The sequence below is a fragment of the Takifugu flavidus genome, chromosome 15 (genome assembly GCF_003711565.1).
Source record: "Takifugu flavidus isolate HTHZ2018 chromosome 15, ASM371156v2, whole genome shotgun sequence".
In the NCBI taxonomy this organism is placed as follows: Eukaryota; Metazoa; Chordata; class Actinopteri; order Tetraodontiformes; family Tetraodontidae; genus Takifugu; species Takifugu flavidus.
This window is the reverse complement of record NC_079534.1, coordinates 9,972,293-9,993,054: the sequence shown is the minus strand read 5'-3', so window position 1 is coordinate 9,993,054 and position 20,762 is coordinate 9,972,293. Positions and strand designations below refer to the sequence as shown.

Below are 20,762 nucleotides of genomic sequence, written 5' to 3'. Positions count from 1 at the left end.
TAACACACGGTGCCGCATGCCCTCCACCCAGGGCCTGCCACCCACCACAGAAACCAAAGTGCCTGTAGACCACTGTCCCCAAGGAGATGAGGACCAGACGAGGTCCTAGACTAACCCTTGCAATGCTCAAGATGTGTGCTTGTTCACATCAGCCAACACACACGTACATACACAGGAAAAAAAAACAACTGGGCTACAGCCAGTCTGGTCTTACACGATCAGTGTGTGGGCAGGCTTTGTCCTCTCTGCAATGGAGTAGGAGACAGTAGACAGTTCATCAGACAGTTCCTGCTCTAGACAGTGGTAATATATGTACGTATATATTATATATATATATATATATATATATATTATATATATATATATTTGGGGGTTTTTTTTTTTTTTGGGGGGGGGGGGGGTAACCTTAACCCATTTTTTGACAGTGTACCTCTACCCCCAGTGCCCCCAAGCCCGAAATGTTGCCCGATGTGCACTTCTGCGTGTGTGTGTGTGTGTGTGTGCGCGCGCGCGCGTGTGCTACGTTTATCTTCACACCATCAACCTTAGTCTTTCTCATAGCCAAAGACCAGAACCTTAGAATGAAGGCATGAGCTTCAAGAATGAATTAATAAAAGATGCCCAAAGAGACAATGCGCAATTTACTAAAGGAGGTGTAGAATTACATCCAGAATTACATCACATCAGAAACAAGAAGTTAATATTGTCATATGAAATAATGATTTATTTATATAAATTTTATGAACGTTGTCAATTTCAATCTGTATGATAAACGCAGCTTTGGTAGAGTGTAAGATACCTGTCTTTGCTTCAGTAACCCATATTTCTGCTCAAGTTTCTGAAATCTAATATCGGTGGGCTGGTAATATTTCTTGTTTATTTGGTATTTATTAGACGGAATTGAGTGTGGGGGAATTAGCGTGCGATCACGTGACCGGCCAGGGGCGGGGCCAGTGATCTACGTCAGCCAGTTGAAGTCCGGCGTCGGTTCAGGTCACATCGGCATCTGTGAGGGAAAAACCGGGGAGATGAGGCGGATAACGGTGCACATCAGCGCTTTTGAAGCCGACCTGTAAATATAATGTTACCACATCCACGTCTCCTCTTACTGCACATACATGATACAAGTGGACCCAGACGTCGGCGGTGAGCGATATTCTGTCGCTGATGAAACCAGGCAATCCACCATTGTCGCAGATATAAGAATGGCCTGGATGTGGAAGGTTAGTGACGTTTATGGTTCAAATAGCACGAAAGTTAAAATCAACAGAAACGAATAATCAGTTATCGCGGTCGGCTCCAGGCGCATCATATTAGCAAATGCGAAGTGAAATAGCAATCATGGTTGTGGCGCTTCGCGGCGGTAACAATCAGATTTCTGCCTGTTAGCATGTTTGCTGTGTCTCTAAATATGTGATTTGTGGTTCGCTTTAAATGAAGGAATTGCACCGATCCACCATCAGCTTTTGTCGCTTGTGGGACAGAGACGAACTCAACCGTTGCAAAAAGTTTGGCTGTTCTCTTCTTGTTTATTTGGCCGCAATTTGTGGAAAAACACACACGCACATCCACAGGGTCACAAAGGATGTTTCAGAGGACTCAATTTTAGTGTCCATTTTGTTCTTTGATGACCCTAAAATGAGATTGTAAAATGAAATTTTATAAAATAAAATTAGCAACAAACACATATTGTGGTAAGTTGTCTCAGGCCTTTAAACTTTTGTGGCAAGAGCAAATTCAACAGTTTCTTCTTCTTCGTCATGGAGCTAGTGTCGCACATGGATTGCAGATTTGTTTAATATCTGATGCTCACATCCTCTGGCGCTGTCAGTGGAGGCCAGGGACGGGCCCCTGGAGTGTTCTGGAGCTATGTAGCACTGTAACTATTAGAGCTACAATGTCTGTTGGGTCAGACCACATAGGCATGCCTCTTCTGTGCAGCCGGTCCTGTGCACAACATTCAACCTCTGAGCAAGCAGAAAACACCTCTAACTGCATTAATGTCCTCCCTCCCTCCAGGCTTGTTTTCCATTTGATTTAACACCATTACAGGTGGAGATATTTCAGTTGTGTTACAGAATTGACAGTGCACATGGTGGAAGTACATCAAAAGAGATGTCCTTTGCATCTTGTGTCTCATTTCTTGACAGGGTTGATAAATGATTTGACCTGATGTTTGACAGTCATACAGTAGCTGGGGAGTTATATTAAGAGAGCAGTCCATCAGGACTGCTATTTGTTACAAGCCCTTCCTCTGTTTTTGTTTTCTACATTACAGAAACACTGTTATTAATTGTGTATTTCTGTGATTATCTTTTGATTTATAAGCTTCTTGAAAATGTCAGTGCTTCACGTCTCCTGACAATCTTGATTAAAGTAAAATCAGTGATGGTTTTGCTGTCTCATCTAAATGAGACAGTGCATCTGTCGTCTTTTAGATTTTTCCATTTATGATTTACTCCCTCGGTCCTCAAATGTCTCTTTTTGAGCAAACCTGTAGTGTCTGCTAGTGACAGGTTCTATTATAAAGTTATATGGAAGTGCTAAGACAAATGACAGTAGCTAAATGTCAGCTCTTAATTACAGACATTTAGCAAATTGAAATGATTTTTTTGCAGTCCAAGTTCCTAATGGCTTGACACTTCAAACACAAAGAACTGGAGAGTATTTGCAGTTTTATAAGTTTTCTTATATTTCATTTTCTATTTTATATTCCCAAACATCTTGAAACTGGGGTAAGTTTTCAGTCAAGACTTAAATTTAACTTTTAGGCTTTCAATGTGGTGTGCCTTTTACCCAATATTGTGGTATTCACTAAGCAAATTCACTGCTGCGATGTTTCTTAAGTAAGAAACATTAATTCACATGATTTCCCTGAACAATATCACTATTGTTTGGCTTTATCTATATTTTAACTTGTAACATTTCACAAATTCCCCAGATTAAAGCATTGGATTCTGCAGAGCCAAAACTCAGAACGGGTTTGCTTTAACTCACATCTGAAACTGGAATAAATGTATATCTGATTGTTTCGTATGACCAGTTAGTGTTAGTATTGGGTCACATGTTGATCACATGTATTCACCGAATTATTGAGTATTTTTGTGTGACAAGAACAATATTGCAAACATAATGCTTGTTTTTTGTCAGTAGGAGCTGGTCAAATCTTGTATGACACTTTGAAACTCCTAATTTTCTAGTGAACCTACAAAATCAAGGGAGACCAAAAAGTTTTCATGAAAATTATTCAATTTTTCTCCTTTTACAGGTGGCGTTTGTTGACATGTGTGTTGAATCTGTGGTTAGATTATACCCCCCAAAAAAGAGCAAGTGCCCTCCAGCTGTGTCACCATTAATATTGCTCTTAATATATTAATATTGCTCTTAATCCAAAATATGCATAATGTGAGGTATTATCATATCACTGAGGATTAAAAGTATTTAAATCATTTTACTGATGAGAGAAACAATTAATGACATTGCTTTTTGGAAAGAAAGACTTTATTGTTGTGTCGTGTGTCAGTCTGTCCTCACAATAGACAGACTCTATTAGAAAAACTGATCTAATAAATCTTAAAATGTTAAGTGCTTGTTTGGTACACGTTCCTCATAAATGCATGAATTCATTCATTGTGGTTGTGGGGATTATACTCTGGGGATTATAGAAGTCGGTTTCTGAACATGGGCATGCACACGTGCAAAGAAATTACGGTACATCCATGTTTGCTGTTTAGGGGTTGGATTTGGAGTATTTCTGGTTGTAACTGTGCAGTTGTTAAAATGTGTGTAGCTTAATATACCTATTATGCCAGATGGGGACCGAAACATTTCCTTTTCATATGTCACCTCATTTTTGGGTGTCATAATGAAAGTCTCCATGCACTAAATTGTTCTGGAGGATGGAGCAATAGTAAAAATTAGATTTTATTCGCACCTCCATAAGCAACAGTTTTAAAAATATAATTACAGTTCTGCGTTTGCAATCTCTTGGTAATATTTATGAACCTCCCGTGATTGAATCATGGTTATTTGAACTGTATTTTATTATAGAAGAGAATGTTAATTCCTATTGCACCGGTGGCACATTTAAATGGCCAGGAGTTCTTTTCATGGGGGAAAACTCTATTTATTCCATGTCCCAATAGATTCTAATAGCGTTGAAAACTATTTTACATAATGCTGAGTGAGGCATAATTTGCACTGAGATTTAATTTATCATTTGATTGTTTGTTGATATAAATTTCTTTTGCAACTTTTAACAATTTTCTTTCTTTATTAAAGAAACAGTTATAATATTCAGACTTGCTTGTAGAAATTGGGAATCATCTAACTGCTTTTGTTCTCTGAATTGTCGGTGGACTAACTACCGGTAAATTAAAATCACTCTGCTGAAGAGACACAGTCTCTCAAAGAATACAGGCACCTTTGAAGCATATAATTAAAACATTTTTTGCAAATCCTTGAATTTTGAAATGACTGGCAAAAGAATACTCTTGCAGGGAGGGAGCATTATTGTAACCTTTTGCACAATTGTCATGTAGATTTGAATACATTTTCAGTTTTGCACCAAAACTCAGTTGAAATGCACTGTCAAGCATACAAAGTCTACAAAGCCGCATTAATGGGGTGTCAACAATATGTTCCTCACCAGGGAATAAAATAAACATTGTTTGTCTCAGAGGCCTTTTCAAGTTGTGACATCCTCTGTCCTTAGACCCTCTGATCGGGTCAGGAAAAATGTGAAAAAAAAAAAAAAAAACTTTTAGGGAAAAGAAGAAAGCTGAGGGAGAGCACAGATGAGGGATGCTCTCCCTGGGATGAACAGATGTGCAGTAGATGCCACATAATCAAAGAACATCAACATTAACAGTATTATACAGTATCTCTAAAAGAGATAATTTTCTAAGATAACTATAAAGTTGTGTATCAGAAAAATTAGACATACATTTCAGTTAGATCTTAGAAACCATATCCTAGAGAAATAGATTAAAAATGTATCCTGTTGAGTGATTTATTGTATTTTTTATTTCATACTATCACCCTAAATAATTGATAGTTAATAGGAAATTGATAAAAGAGAATGTTAAAAGACTTAAAACAATGATTAAAGTTACCTATGATGCTCTCAGCAACATGGAAATAGATCCTTTGTTTACTCCAACAGGCAATTATCTTAGAGCCTATCTAAATAACTGTGAAGAGTTGTATTATATTAAATATCTTTTGAAGTAATTTGAAACACATGTATAACATTGAGAGCCTTGTCACCAGCACATTTCTTTTCCATCCACAGAGGAAGTTGTTGATTGCCACCAGTTTGATTGTGGCGGTGTCACTCTTCGTGGTTGTGGCAAACTACTCAGAAAAGCCCTACTTCCGCCTGCAGCCGATGTTCAGGCAGGGATTCAGCAGCCACTGGATGTTCTCCAAGCAGCCGTACAAGGGCTTCAAGCCTCATCTGGGCTATGTAAGCATCCCTAAACAGGAGGTGAGGGGCTCATTGATACATTCAGACAACCGCAAAGGTCTGTTTTTTGGGCTGTTTCATTTGACCTTAGATGATTTAGCATTCCTTTCTATGTACTGCATCTATCTGTCTAGCTATATTCAGACTGGCTGGGATTTTATTCTTCTTGGGTAGAATTTTTTGACCAAAAAACTTGACCAAACTCTGCTCATTAACCTCAACACCACATGGACCTGCATCTCCTCCTCATTCTGGTAATGATGGTACGTTCAAATGCAATCATGGATCCTGGTTGGAGAACAACAACAATTTTAGGTACCAGAGAGTTGATTTCACAGAACAAAAGCCCAGAGGCGATTATGTTTTACACCAATCCAACAGCTGCACCTGTTTGTGCCGCTAGATAAATCCACTTAAATCACTGCTCTCTTCCATGGAGATTTATGCAGATAGAGAAAGTGTGATAGCTTCTAGGAGTGAGTCCCCATTTGTCTTCACATTCCACTGTTTCAGCTGTTAGCTCGCACAATAAATCGAAAATGGCTGTGATTGTTCTGAATATGAGTGTAAAAAGTGTGTTGCTGTAAAATATGCACCATTAGAAGCTTTTTAGGTGATCCATAAGTTTGGTTTGCAATTCATGTAATTAGTATTAGGATCCCTCAGAAAGTTTAGGGTTAAAAGAGAATGGGTTTTTTGTACAAATCTATAATCAAATCGAGTTATTAGCCAAATAAACAGAAACAAAAAACATAACAGTAATTTTATTAGTGTGTATTTGAGCCTTTATTGAAAAAGGTGACTGGTTGGTTGGCTTGAAACATAGATCAGAATATTATATGTCTTCTTGATTGATTTATAATTTAAATGTGGTTTAAATGATAAATAGAAAAAGTCAATGTAAAATTATACAAAAGTAACGGCAGACACGTATATGTTGTTTACATCCATGCCCCCATACATGTGTCAAATCTGTAAAACCCCTGCACCCTATACTGCTGTCCTAAATAGAGTAAGTCTGATATTTTTTGTATTATGTCTGAGTAGTTGGATAATCCTAACTCTGTCAGATTATGTTAATCGTACTTACTTTACCCTCCCTCAACCTTGTTTAAGGGTAAAGATGGATGGAAGAATGACAAATGGATGGGTGTTTACTGTAACATGGTTCGAACACTCAAACACTCTTGTGAATTGTGAAGGTCCTGTTAAGTATATTATAACTGCCTCTTTTCCAAAGTGCTGACACAGATAACTGATACATTGCAACAGCATTGCAGTGTCCCATCACACCAATGTAGCATTATAAAATCTTCTATGTAGACAGTTTTCCGTTACTGCACACATCAAGTTTAACAAGCTAAAATGGCAGATCATTCTTTTTTTGTTTCTTTATTTTTGTGCAAGGTGCCGTAAAACCATACTCATAGTTTTATTTTTTCCATCCATCCATCATGCATCCATCTTCTAACAACGTTTTCCTTATTGGGTAGATGTACATATAATGTGAGCCAAATTAATGTATTTAAGGCCTTTCCTTTCCTTTTTTATTTTTATTTCAGTTTCTTAACAGAGCAAAGAAGGAAAAGTATGACAATTAGTTAAACAGAATAAAATTGCCAGGTACATTTTTTGAAACCATGCAAAAACACCCAAAAGAAACACACACAACCCCTAAGGACCCTCCCACCCTAGAACCCAAACTACATTATGTACAATAATTAGACAAGCCTAGTTTAAAGTTCATATTGGAGACAACAGCTTTTCCATTTTTCAGCAGTTGTGAGCTGGGTGTTCTGATTTATTTCTAATTTATCTGAGCCACTGATGTCTCAATGCTTCTCAGATAAGGAGTGTGATGGTTTGCAATGCAAAGTGATCATTTTCTTAGCTTCAATTAAGCCTGCCAATACTACACATAGATATGCGCTGATGAGATGTCGTTTAGCATTATAACAGAGACTGACGCTGGAATATTTAGTGATACAAGATCAGCCATGGCATGTCGCAGGTGAAGTCATGTCTTAAGATAACTACATCTTCTCTAGATTCTGTCCAGTGGAGTTTTCTGTTAGGCCAATATGATATATATATAGCCACACTTAGAAATTATTTCTTAGTAATAAGCCATTTTAAGGTGGATTGCTTGCATTGTTGTCCCTTAACCATTTTCTGTTTGTACAGTTTATCATTATTCTCTCTTTTTTTGTGTTTGGTTTATTTTTAATTCTAACTGCAAATGCCATTGTCATTTCTAATGTTTTGATGCTGGCATGTGACCCCTCAGGACAATAAAGATATCTTTAACTTGAAATTATCATACCAAAAATGTATAATAACATTGAGCATGTGGAAGCTACAAAGTTCCCTGGTTTCATTCCTGTGATCAACAGCTTTCACTATTTATCAATGTGACTCTGTGAAGGGGCACAATTGGTTCTCTTTGATGAGGAAAATTGCCCCCTGAAGTCTGTGCTACCTGAGTATAAATGTACATTTGTGAATAGGGGCTAAGTAACATAATCTACCATAACATAATCTTCAAGCAGATTTTCTGTTCATATAATCTGTTCCTACATTTATTTTATTAAGGCATTAAAGTCAAAGCTCAAATGTTTAATGATGTAACAGTGATGTACACATGAAATTAAATTGTCCTGCTTCCTCCCACCCAGCCTCTGAAGCTGCACTGTGAGCTCTGTAGCATCGTGTCTAGCTCTGGTCAGATGTTGGGACAAGCTGCTGGAGTGCAGATTGACCGCTCTCCCTGCATCTGGCGGATGAATAATGCACCAACAAGTGGCTTTGAGCATGACGTGGGACACAGAACCACCCTGAGAGTCGTCTCACACACCAGTGTCCCCCTGTTGCTGCAGAAACCTCATTACTTTTTTGGTCAAGGCAACAACACCGTATACGTCGTGTGGGGACCCCTGCGAAACATGAGGAAAGATGGAAAGGGCATTGTTTACAACATGTTACGACAGGCAGCAGTGAACTATCCTCAAGCACGTATCTATGTCACCACAGAGGACAGAATGAACTACTGTGACATGATCTTCAAGAAGGAAACTGGAAAAGACAGGTAAGTCAGAATACAATTTCCTTCATTTATCAGCAAGTGCATCTCTACGTCCTCCAACAGCACTTAAATACTCGCTCTAACAAATCCACCCAGTGATGTAGCAATATGGACCCAATCATTGTTGATGGTACACTCGGTGTCCTGCACCTGCCTTCTTTTAAAATTTCCCCTTTGTTTCTTAGCTTTTCTTTGCAGTGTCTCTATGCTGCAGTAGAAGCATGTGATGCCTGGAGTATAGACAATGTCTAAATTAGGCTTTTAGGAGAATTTAGTTCTGTGGTGCTGGTTGTCATTCTGAGAATTTATTTAAGCTATAGTTTTAGCAGCCTGAACAGTTAAAAAGCATGTCTGTTGAAGAAACATGGTGAGACTTCCACTCACATTGCATCATAATAGCATCATTTCTCAATTCTCCTTTGGAGAATTGTGGGTTAACGGATATTTAAGATGGGCTTTGCAATGGCTATTGTTGCGGATTAACCTAATTTCTCAAACTCGCTTTTGCTCATTTCCCCAGAGTTCTACATATTCCTGTCCCTACTGAATGTCATTAAGACCTCTTAACGTAAGAGGATTACCATCTTCCGTAACAGGCATTGCATCCATTTCTTTTTAATTTGATTGTCTCTCTTTTATTCAGGGTGGTAGTCTTAATAATGTCTGTGTAGAATGCTGATGTTCAGCCTGGCTCAGCAGTTCAGAAATCCCACAGAACATGGACAGAATCACTGGATTAGGGAGTGATTATTCAGTACAAGTGCAGGATGTCTACATTGTCAGGACACACAGTTGATCACGGCGCAGAGAGTCTCAGCTCAAATCAATCCTCGGAGCGAAAACTGAATTGTAAAAAATGGCCTTTTTGTTCTCTGCCCCATCAGATTGAGCTGGTCTCTCTCAACACTTGTTACTCATTGGTAAAACACTTGGTAATGGATGTAGATGTGGTATGTAAATATATAGTTGAATTAATTTCTGAATTAATTTAATTGTTTATCGAATTGTCTGAATACTCACATACTTATTTCCTTATTCATTTGAGATTTTGATACTCAATAAGTTATTTTACTTGGTTAAATAAAGGTATATTACTAAGCTTAAAAGAAATCAACTGGACTTCTGTTAGTTTTTCAAAGACGTTCCACCTCACTGAACAGAGGAGGAGGCTTATGACACCAGTTGTCCACCACTTGCAATGCTGTCCTGGGATCCCTCCTAAGGAAGTTTCACAATCATTCACACCCGACATCACAGGATGACCCCCTAATAATGCAAATTACCAGCGACCACCACAACCACAGCATCCAGTAAACCAGCAAATTATATAAAACTCTGTGGTTCCCACCAGCAGAATTGAAGAAGCTTCTTGAATGAGACGAAACGTATTCAAAAAACTGACAGAAGCCCAGTTGAACTCTATTCTCTGAGAACATGCATGGACAATAGATAAAAAATAACAATAATAATAATAATCACATGGTATTTTGATAACAAAATGTATAACACAAGTCAGCTTTGATATTTGAGTGGGTTCAGTCAGTTGCTTTCTGTTAGCACATGTTGCACAAGGACAACCATTGGCTCAGTTGACATGGTGCAGTGATCAGACACAACTCTAATCTAGCCAGATTTCCTTCAGAAGTCTCACCTTGATCTTTTTGATCTGGTGCTGCAGATGAAACTGATTGGATTTGCCAGTGCAACCTAACCACTACTTTGATGTGAGAGGTTGATGTCAAGATGTTGGTGAAGAAGATGCATAGTTTCTTATTTGAGTAAATTATTGTTAGATGCATGTAGCGTACATGGATGTGCCATCATTGGGTGGTTAAGCTGCCATCAGGCATTGCCCTGGAAATGTCCTGGCATCTCCCCTGCTCTTGTCAATCATAAAAACCACTGAAACTAAATCAAAGAGATTTTATGCTTGCAGTAGCAATCCTTTCACTCATATCTTTGCAGCTGTCTTACCTTAACTAAAACAACCATTACCTTTTTAGTGTGGTGATTTTTTTCTTTTCTTGCAAATGAATAAAATTACGGTAATTACTAGTAAGCTGCTATTAACAGGTGCTCTGAGCATTTGGGTGTTCGGTACCTTGCTCTAGTGAACTTTAGTAGGGGTCTGATGATGTCCTGGCACCTATCCAGGCAGCTGGATAGGTGCCAGGACAAAACAAGTCGGAAACAAGAAATAATTTCATCTGCTATGATTTTATATATTTTATATATTACCTCTATTCTGCTAGAATATAGACAGCAACAGACATCAGTGAGAACGCTTAAGGTTCGTTCACACGAAACAGCAGTGACGCATATTTTTTGTAAGTGCTGCCAGAAACGCATCGTATTGCTTCCTCCCGTTTGGTCGCTTGACTATTTCTGGTTCATCACGTCTTCGCACCAGTAGTGAGCACTTTGCACAGATTTAATGTCAGTTGTATGAAGTGTAGAATATACTTGGAGTGTAATAAATATCATAATTTATTCTGTACCAAAGAGAAGACAATACATAGATTATGTGGATGGTTTATCTTCCCTCCATATGTCTCTGCCTGTGTCTTCCAGGCACACAGTCTTCTACCTGAGCCAAAGGGAGCAGCGATTCAGCTCTTCCCTTTCAACACACTAAGCAATTCTAGTTAGTCACATAGCTACTGTGTCAGAACAAGTTTGACACAACCTCTTTGAAAAAGCTTATTATCACTAATTCTGTAGTTTCAGTTATTATCCTAGACAGACTAATTATCATATTTAGAGGCTCGTCTAATTATTAGGTTAACATCTTAGTTATGCTGCTATAGGCCGAGGCTGCTGGGGTCCAGAAACATGATCACCTGACAGGCCTCTGCCACCCCGCTGGGTCATGCTCCACTCCACTCCTCTCCTCTCCTCTCCTCTCCTCTCCTCTCCTCTCCTCTCCTCTCCTCTCTGAGTAGCTCAGCGATTGTTATTTCTTGTGTAGTTTCTCTGCTTCTCTCCCCCTCTCTCTGTATCCATCTACAGGTTTAGCCACCTTTATAGCTGTATGTTGACCTCAGTCCCCACTGACCGACTTAACTCCTACACCAGCACTTTATTATAATTAATGTATTTCTATGATCTCTACCTATTCTCTCCTCTACCTGTCCTCCCCCCTCCTCCTCTCTCTCTGCCCAGCCGGCCACTGTTGCTTGTTGGGGGTCAGGCCCTGGGATTCTGTAAAGCACCTAGAAACAATTTTGATTGTAACAGACGCTATATAAATAAAGATTGATTGATTGAATGACAGCGATATGATCTCGAATAAGACGGTGATGTGATTCAGGTTGTTTTCTGTCACAAGTTGCTAAGCAGCACTGTCAGCATGACAGCTGTTTTTACTGCTGATATGTTATTTCAGCACACTTGAGAACTAAAAACTCATTTTGTGCCATCTTTCATTCCCATTATCACATCCACATCGTGTATGTTTTAATCTGTAGACTCCGTGTAACTCGGTGCACTGTTGAACAGCCTGCGGGGGTCTTGTGGGAACATGGACCATCTACCCTGTGAGGGCTGCAAGTGTGCAGAGATATCAGTTGTACTGTAATATGTGCTTCATCATCTTTAAAATATGAAGAGTTTTACTTTTATGGCATTAATCTTTCTCTTTGAAGTTTCAGGAAATAAATGTAGAATTACTTTTTCCGTACATTTCCAAATGTGTTTAGTGCCGATGAATTGATTTGAGAAAAGAGATCTTTGTCTTTGCAGGATTCAGTCGGGTTCCTACCTCAGCACTGGTTGGTTCACACTCATCCTTGCTATGGACATGTGCAAAGAGATCCACATCTATGGCATGATAAATGACACCTACTGCAAGTAAGACATCAGTCAGTTAACTTCACAGTGAAAACGTACAGACACACATACAAACACATATATTTTCCACCCTTAGTTGCATTTTTCTATGTTTTGGGTATGAGGTCTTAGGAAGATGACGTATCAGATGCTGATGCTATAGGCATGACAACTCAGGATTCAGTCATGCCACCTTCTGTCTCAAGGCTAAAACTGATTTTTCTATATCATCCTAAACACATTTAGCTAGTGCACGGTAATGACCTGGCCTTTCACTATTCACTATCTCCCCCTTTGTGCAGCAAGAGCTGGAGAATCACAACCTTAGATACTAAGTAAAGACATTATAACTCAACTAGAACTGAGGATTTTATGACTGTTGCAATTTACGCTCACTGTTACGCTTACGGTTCACTGGATTTCTATTGGCAATTTGGAGACAATTGCACAGTCAAACGCTATAATGTCAGAAGCTTTCGTCAGACAACCTCAGCATGAATAATTAAGCTTCAAGAAGCAATGAAAAGAGGGTGAATTCTAATTTTGTGCTGGTACACTCTACAGTACCGTGGGAAACAAGAGGCAGCATTTGGGTGCCGGCAGACGGCCACAGTCTCTGTTGCTTAATGGCTGTTTTCCCTTTTGTCTTTGGTTATCCTCAAAAGTCAGCCTGTTTTAAAACTGTCCTTTTAATATTAGCTGCTTGAGCAAGGGATGCATATTACTGCCCCTTTTCCCTTTGTTAGATGATATAACTCAAAAACAATGACTTATTATATAATCTAGGTCAGAATGGCTCATGATAGAACATGAAACAATTTATGCTGTTGTTAAATCCATCTCAAACACTTTCACTTTGATAAGAGATTATTTATGCAATACATTTGGATGTTCAACAGAGTGACTTTTCCCTGAACTTTAGTTTGAACTGTTCAAAATAAATTTACAAGTCGGTAAAATAAAAGTAAGTTAAAACAGAAGTGACAATGCTGACTGGGCAAAAGCTTATGTCCAAATTCAAATCATGCAATTTCAAACGATTGGGCATATAATATGCTATTTACCATAACTATAAATGAACTACATAGTGACAAACCGGACTCATCTGTCAGGTCACCGTGGATTCAGTGACCAGGAGAAAATGCTTTTCTGAATTAACAAACACAGAAATTTGACAGGTCCTACAAGTGATTTGGGATTCACATCAAATGCCAACAACACTGTTATCTCCTTTTTCTTTTCTCCTTATAGGACCGAGGGTATAAGGAAGGTCCCCTATCACTACTATGAGCCTGGTAGTAGAGATGAGTGTTCCGAGTACATGCTCCATGAGAGTGCTCCATATGGAGGGCACCGCTTCATCACAGAGAAGGCTGTGTTCGCCAAGTGGGCCAAAACCCACGAAATCAAATTTTTCAACCCATCGTGGCAATTTTCGTGACCTTGGCTGGCCCTCCATGGAACCAAAACACCAGTTTATAGATGGGTGCATAAATAGATTGAGTGATCGGTGGGTCGATAGAGACAGGGATCATCTGGGATTGCTTGTCACGTGCCAAAAGGGCCCTGGTCTTGACGACCCTGAGGAACAGAAACATATCACCCGATTGTCCAAGTTGAAATCTTTTATTTCAGAATCGGAGAATGTACGGTATGAATTTTTTATTGCTACTCATCAGTCTGTTTACTGATGTAGGTTTAGCAAGAGGTGATTGGAAGACTGAAAAATCAGCAAGAAACTTGAACTTTCTCCAGTATCTGCTGTTGGACATAGTACGAGCTCGTCTACGCTATCTCCTTTCTTTTGTCGATTTTCTTTTGTCAAGCGTAAGTTTATCGGTCCCATTTTGGCCTTTATAATTTACACACTGCTCCTAATATGATGGTTTTAATTTGTGACTTTTATGAAAATGTGGTTTGTTTAGTTATTTATCCCCCCCCTTTTTTCTGCATTGCCACTCTGTTTAACAACTCACGTGTTCATTCGTGGCTAATTTATTGCACAGAGATAAGAATTTTTACAATGTGCCATCAACAACGTGAGCATGACAGCACATAGAGCAATGTGCAATCAGAAGCTTGGAAATATTGATGATGTCATTTCTCAGAGATTTATGAGTGCATTGAAACAATTTGTAGTTACTTATTCTAAAGTCATGTTGTGCCTCACTTCTATTCTCATCCAGTTTTGTGCCTCTTTGTGTACAATCTGATTATCAGAACACAGTTTTCCATTTGTTTATGAACGCAGCATGCATGTGTTTTGGTTCTGGTCCATTGGCTGTAAGTATGTTTTGGGATGCAGGGGCCCCGCAGCTAAATAGGCCTGACATACCCCTCCCTCTGGCTGTGAATAGTGTCAGAGCCACAGCGCAGAGGAGGAAGGAAAAGTGGAAGAATTTAAACCTGTAATTTGATAGTGAGGGTGCTGAAGGTACCTGAGCACTGTCATCCTCTGCAGCTGAAGGCCTCCATTTCATTCCACCTGTAGAGGAGAGCTTAATGTAAAACTATGTTTTAACGTGTTGCTTTAGGCTGTTTCTCAGGTATTAATTTAAAGATTTACATGTCAAGGGGCATTGAGGTTAAAAGTCTTCAATAGCTAAATATCCTTTTTTTTTTTTTTTTTTTTTTACAATTTTAACAAAAGTTAAAAAGTATATTACGATGATCAGTCATTGAACAAAAGGATATTAAACCACAACATTTAATGATGTATTAGAAATTAAATTTATATCATGGTATACATATAAATTATTCACTGGTATTTTGAGATTCCTTCGGATGTGTTGCTATTGATTCTAAAGAATTCCTAACTAAATACATTTTTAATTGCATTCATGGACACGAGGCAATTTCTCCTACAAATTGTCAAGAAGAAAACAGATCGTGATGATGTGGTCTGCAGCTTTGTCCACGGTAGGAAACAAACATGCTGCCTTGTGTAGGCCTCTAACCTGAGGAGTTCTTTGGGCTAGTTTGGAAACATTTGCTGATAAATTCAACATAAGTGTTCTGCCACATTTTGGCACCACATTAGCTCTAATAGTGAAGTTTTTCTGAAGAAGAGCAATCTTACGTCTGTCTGTCTGTAGAACACCAAAAACACTCTTGATACTGTAATTTATTTTATTTTTTTGCTAATTTAAAAAGGAAAAAACTCACAAGAATCCACAGATATTTCTGTTTAAAAAATGGAAGCCCCTTGAAAATATAAAAACGCCCTGTTCTGATTCTTCACACTGCATTTAGAAGCCCCTTAAAAGAGGCCTCAAGAAAGTCGGATAGCTTCATTTCACCTCTCTTCTCCAGAGGGAAAGCAGACCATAACTGAAGAATTAATCCCTACATGTGTCATGTGTGTTTCTTTAAGATGTAAACGCTTGTCGTCAACAATCCTACCCCTGTTTCACTGTCAAACATGAAGTGGCTGTGTTCCTTTTTCTCATTGTTTTCCTCTTTTCTTTTTCCTGAATTTGAGTTTTTCTGCTATTTCCTCAACCCTTAAACCCTGGGAAGAGTTCATGTATCTTACAGTATATTATGCAGTATATCATCTATGCATCAGAGGAAGGTGGTTTTATACACTTTAGTAACACATGACTAAAGGTGTGACTTAATATGTTGAAAATAATTAAAAATATATTTATTGGCTTTCTATGTGGGAGTCACATAAGAAGTCATTTTTACTAATTAAAGTTTGAAAGCAGCTAGGTCTCTGTATTCAGCTATTCCAATCTCCTGGATTCATCTTTATTATTGTTTGTTTTGTTGTTTTGTTGTTTGTTTTTTTTGGGGGGGGGGGTTGCTTGTTTTCTACTATTCATTTCCTGTCAGACAGAAAGCTAAAAAAAAAAAGGGTACCGGTATTTGCCCTCACTTTAAGCCAATTACAGCTCTTGTCGTCGCAGCTGCAAAAGATTGAAATAATTTTTTAATGATTTCCATTATATTCTAAATTTAAGTGTTTGTACTTGTGTTCTATTGTCCAAATTTCCCCACAGTGCATTCTTTACATTGAATGATTAATTATATTTGTTTTATGTAAATCAGATATACATCTTGTTGATTTTTTTGTTTGTTTTTTAAAGCACCTTCCATTTTCATTTTCAGGTCAAGTGTCCTTGTAAAGCGTGTGTCGAGTTGTGCAGCATGTAATTTAACACTGGACTTGTTACTGTGGAAGTAATTGTCTTGCAAACACTCCTTTTAATCATAGTGACATAATGTACTGTCTACATGTGTATGAAATAACTAAAATGTCTTGAATGGTTTCAGTTTTACTAATGTGGTCGAATTCCTTTTTTGTCTGTTATCTGTAGGAATAAACCAGTCAAACCAGTCGTGCTTACTTTCAGTTTAAATCAAAATAGATAAAGGAGCACCAGTTTGTAAGTGACATGTTCATGTAATGTGAAATGTGGCACATGGTGCACGAGACAACCATCCTCTGCAGAAATAAACCATAGTTTGAAATATTGCAACTTAAATTCCTGGGGTTTTTTTTCTGCTGTAAAGTTTTATAGTCTTAAAAGAAATCAATTACAAAAAATGAATCTCTTAACTTCCAATAGTGAATGATTTAGCGACTGAAGCAGTGATGTGAAGATTTACACTATTTTTATTTATTTAAAAAAACAGGCTTATTTATTTTAATAATATCAAATCAAAACATTCAAAATGTATAACCTATAAAGTCTGCATGGGTGAAATGTTTGATTTACACACTTCAGAGCCCTGCCAAGGTACTCTTGAGCAAGGTATCAAACCTACAACTGCTCATATAGGGCCCTGTGATGGACTGGTGACTCATCCAGGGCTGGACGCTGCCTTCACCCAGTGTGCTCCCTCCCCGTGACCCCCAAAGGGATAAAGCGGTTAGGAAGACAAGAGACAGATGCACATTCGCAGACACGTTCTCTGGCAAGAGACTCTCCTTGAAGTGAGAAAAGATCTGTGTGCAGCCATCTTGTCTGGTTTCACAGCCAGCGAGAAGATGTGCTGACAACGGAAGACATGAAAGAACTCACCCTCTGCCTGTCTGACTGTACTTACTAGCTCTTTGCAGCCACTCGCAGTTGAATAACGACGTGCCTACGACAGCCCTCGAGCCCCCAGACTCACCGTTTCAGCACAGCCTCCCACATCTCAATCAATCAATCAATCTCAATCTTTATTTATATAATGTCTTTTACAATCAAAATTGTTTCAAGGTGCTTTCCAGAATCTCAGGGCCTAACCCCAGACAAGCAACAGTGGCAAGGAAAAACTCCCCTTTAACAGGAAGAAACCTTGAGCAGGACCAGGCTCATGTAGGGGGACCCTCCTGCTGATGGCTGGCTGGGTAGAGAGAGGAGATGAGAGCACAGAGCACATGAGAGCACAGAAACACATACAAAAATACACTATTTATGCAAGCCGCCGGCCGAGTGGGTCAGCGGGGTCATCATGCAGCTCCGAAGGCGGCAATACCTGTAAAATGAATACAGAAGGGGGCGGGGGAGAAGCAGAAAAACTAAGCGAATCAGTATAACTAGTCTGCTGTCCCAAACATCCAACAAGCTGGTATCATTTTCATCAGAGAAGCTGAGTGGATTTTAGAAAACTTAAAGGATCTATGACTTTAGAGCAGGAGAGTTTATCTGTCTTAGTGTTTCATCAAAAGAAAAGTGTGATCTGAATGACACAGCAGCACAACCAAGAGGAAAGTGGGAAAAGGTTTGTATTAGATAAAAGACTGGATTTAGATTGATGTTTCAAAGGATATTTGAAACATGACTGAGCACTGAGTCATGACAGAATGGAATGAAAATGGATGAACTATTACATTGCTCATCATCACCATAATCTTATTAAAATTAATACTAAAGCACAAGTTGGAGAAACTAATATCACAATTTAGTGTGAACTGTTAAATATTAAAACTCTTTTGTGTAAATCCTTGTTAGTACACGACCTGATAGTGGATCATCACATTGATTTATTTTGTCTTTCTGAGACCTGGCTTCAGGAGGAGTATGTTAGCTTAAATGAATCTACTCCTCCTACCCATCTTAATTATCATATTCCTCGTGTTACTGGTCGAGGAGGGGGAGTGGCAGCAATATATCACTCCAAGTTATTAATTAATCCTAGACCAAAATATGGCTCCAGTTCATTTGAAAGCCTGACTCTTGGCATCACACATCTGAACTGGAAGGCAGAAAAGCCACTTTTGTTTGTAGTTGTATATCGGCCTCCTGCTGGGCCACACTTAGAGTTCTATCTGAGTTCTCCGACTTCTTATCTGACTTGGTCCTTAGATCAGATAAAGTCATTATCATTGGAGAAGAAATGACTGATTAGAAATTGATTAGAAATTACTTCATTTCATTGAGTCAGTTGGTTTAATCAGTTGGCATTTTTCTCTTTGATCTTAAGTTGGCATTTTAGTCTTTGATCTCCTTCATGTCATTGATGTCAAAGTTGTTCTTTCATGTCAGATGACTGAAGAGATAAAAGGATAAAGCAGAACTGGGAGATCAAACAAACAGCTCTACCTCTTTCAGCACACGCCTGAGGAGCTCAACACTTGTACCACAATGGTGACCAGCAGTGGCACAGACAGGAACTCAGCAGCTGAAGGCAGAGCAAGAACCACTGGAATTATCCATGGAGACTTGGTGGGAAGAGGTCCAGCACCTCAGAGAAGCCCTGGCAGAGAAGGAGGAGCAGCTCAGCAGGGCAGTGAAGAGGCAACAGATGAGGACTGTGGCCCATGTGGAGACCCTGACCCAGCTGAACAACACACAAGCTGCTCTGAAGGAGAGCGAACTCAAATGTGCTTCCCTGGAGAAAACCCTCCACAGTCAGCAGCAGGAGAAAGAGGAGTGACACAGGAGAGAGCTGATGGAGCAGGAGGAAAGTTTGAATCAGAAGCTCCTTGTGATCGAGGAGAAATTTGAGAGGAAGCTGGAGGAAGAGAAGCAAAGTTTTAATAAAGAGGAAGAGGCCTTGAGGCAGCAGCTCTTTCTACAAGAAACAAAGTTCAACAAACTGCTGGAAGAAGAGCAACACAAATATAACGAGAAGATCGTTAAAAAAGAAGAGTCAATGAAGCAGCAGCTGTTGACTAAAGAAGAGACCTATAACAAGATGCTGGCTGATGTTTGTCAGCGCTGGGAAAGGACAGCTCAGACATGGGTCCAGATGAGGGAAGAGCTGGAGCAGAAGATCCAGGAGGGCCAACGGTTGAGGCAAGAGGAGGAGGAGAAGACCAAAGAGGAGCTCCAGAGGCTCTCTGAAGCGATCATCCAACTTGAGGTGAGATGCTTTCGCCTTTGTTCCTCTTCCAGAAGATTTCAGATGATGTTCAGTGAAATCTAAAACACAATCTCTCTTTTCTGAAGCTTCAGGTATCAAAGAAAAAGAAGAAAAAATGCTTCTGTAGATGGATCTAGTTCTGGAAAAAATGAAGTAAAGAACAATTCCAGCGCTCCCAAAGCCCTCCTCCTCCACATCCTGACTTCCACAGCGTCACATCCTGTCTTCATCAGTTTTATTTTAAAGTATAATAATTGTTTATATTCTATGTTTGGATCTATGATGTAGAAACAATAAAACTCAAAGTAAACCACCAGATTGTAGATGTTGTCAATGGCAGCTTTAGAAATGGCTTCATTTCATTACTTGAGTCAGTTGGTTTCCTTCAACAGATAAAACAACCAACTCATAGCTTCAACCATACCCTAGATCTAGTTCTGACTTATGGTGTTGAGATAGAACATGTGTCAGTGTTCCCTCAGAACCCACTCCTGTCAGATCATTCATTGATCACTTTTACATTTATGATTAAGGATTCTTCTATGTTCAGAACTCTGTCTTACTGTAGCAGATGTATTTCAGATAATGCTGTAGCTAAGTTTAAGGAAGCAATCCCAGGACCACCGTGTGCTTCTCCAGGGATGAATCATTATAATCTTAGCCCTGTTGAGGTTGACTCTATTGCTGAAGGTGCAGCAACCTCACTGAGAATCACGCTTGATTCTGTTGCCCCCCTTGAAAAAGAAAATAGTAAATCAGAGGCGGTGTGCCCCATGGTATAATTCACACATTAGGACCCTCAAGCAGAAAGTGCGCAGACTAGAAAGGAAGTGGCATTTTTGTAAAATAGATAGCTATCCTGTAGTCTATTAGTTTACAAAAAGGCCCTCCGTAAGGCTAGAACAGCTTATTTTTCTTCTTTAATTGAAGAAAACGAGAACAACCCCAGGTTTCTTTTCAGCACTGTGGCCAAATTAACCAAGAGTCACAGTGTTTTAGATCCACGTATCCCTTCTTCCCTTAGTGGTGAAGACTTCATGAGCTTCTTCACTGATAAAGTTCTAGCTATCAGAGAGAAAGCTA

The 20,762-nt window shown here is 39.1% G+C and overlaps 1 protein-coding gene across 1 annotated transcript; it reads left to right on the top strand.

Moving 5' to 3' along the window:
• The first annotated feature begins 437 nt into the window (after positions 1 to 437).
• st6galnac3 (ST6 (alpha-N-acetyl-neuraminyl-2,3-beta-galactosyl-1,3)-N-acetylgalactosaminide alpha-2,6-sialyltransferase 3) lies at positions 438 to 16,861 on the top strand. Its single transcript, XM_057056237.1, has 5 exons — positions 438 to 1,223; positions 5,294 to 5,488; positions 8,143 to 8,552; positions 12,291 to 12,398; positions 13,629 to 16,861. The coding sequence occupies exons 1-5, from the start codon at positions 1,119 to 1,121 to the stop codon at positions 13,816 to 13,818; spliced, it is 1,008 nt and encodes a 335-aa protein (XP_056912217.1). The 5' UTR covers positions 438 to 1,118; the 3' UTR covers positions 13,819 to 16,861.
• Positions 16,862 to 20,762: the final 3,901 nt, after the last annotated feature.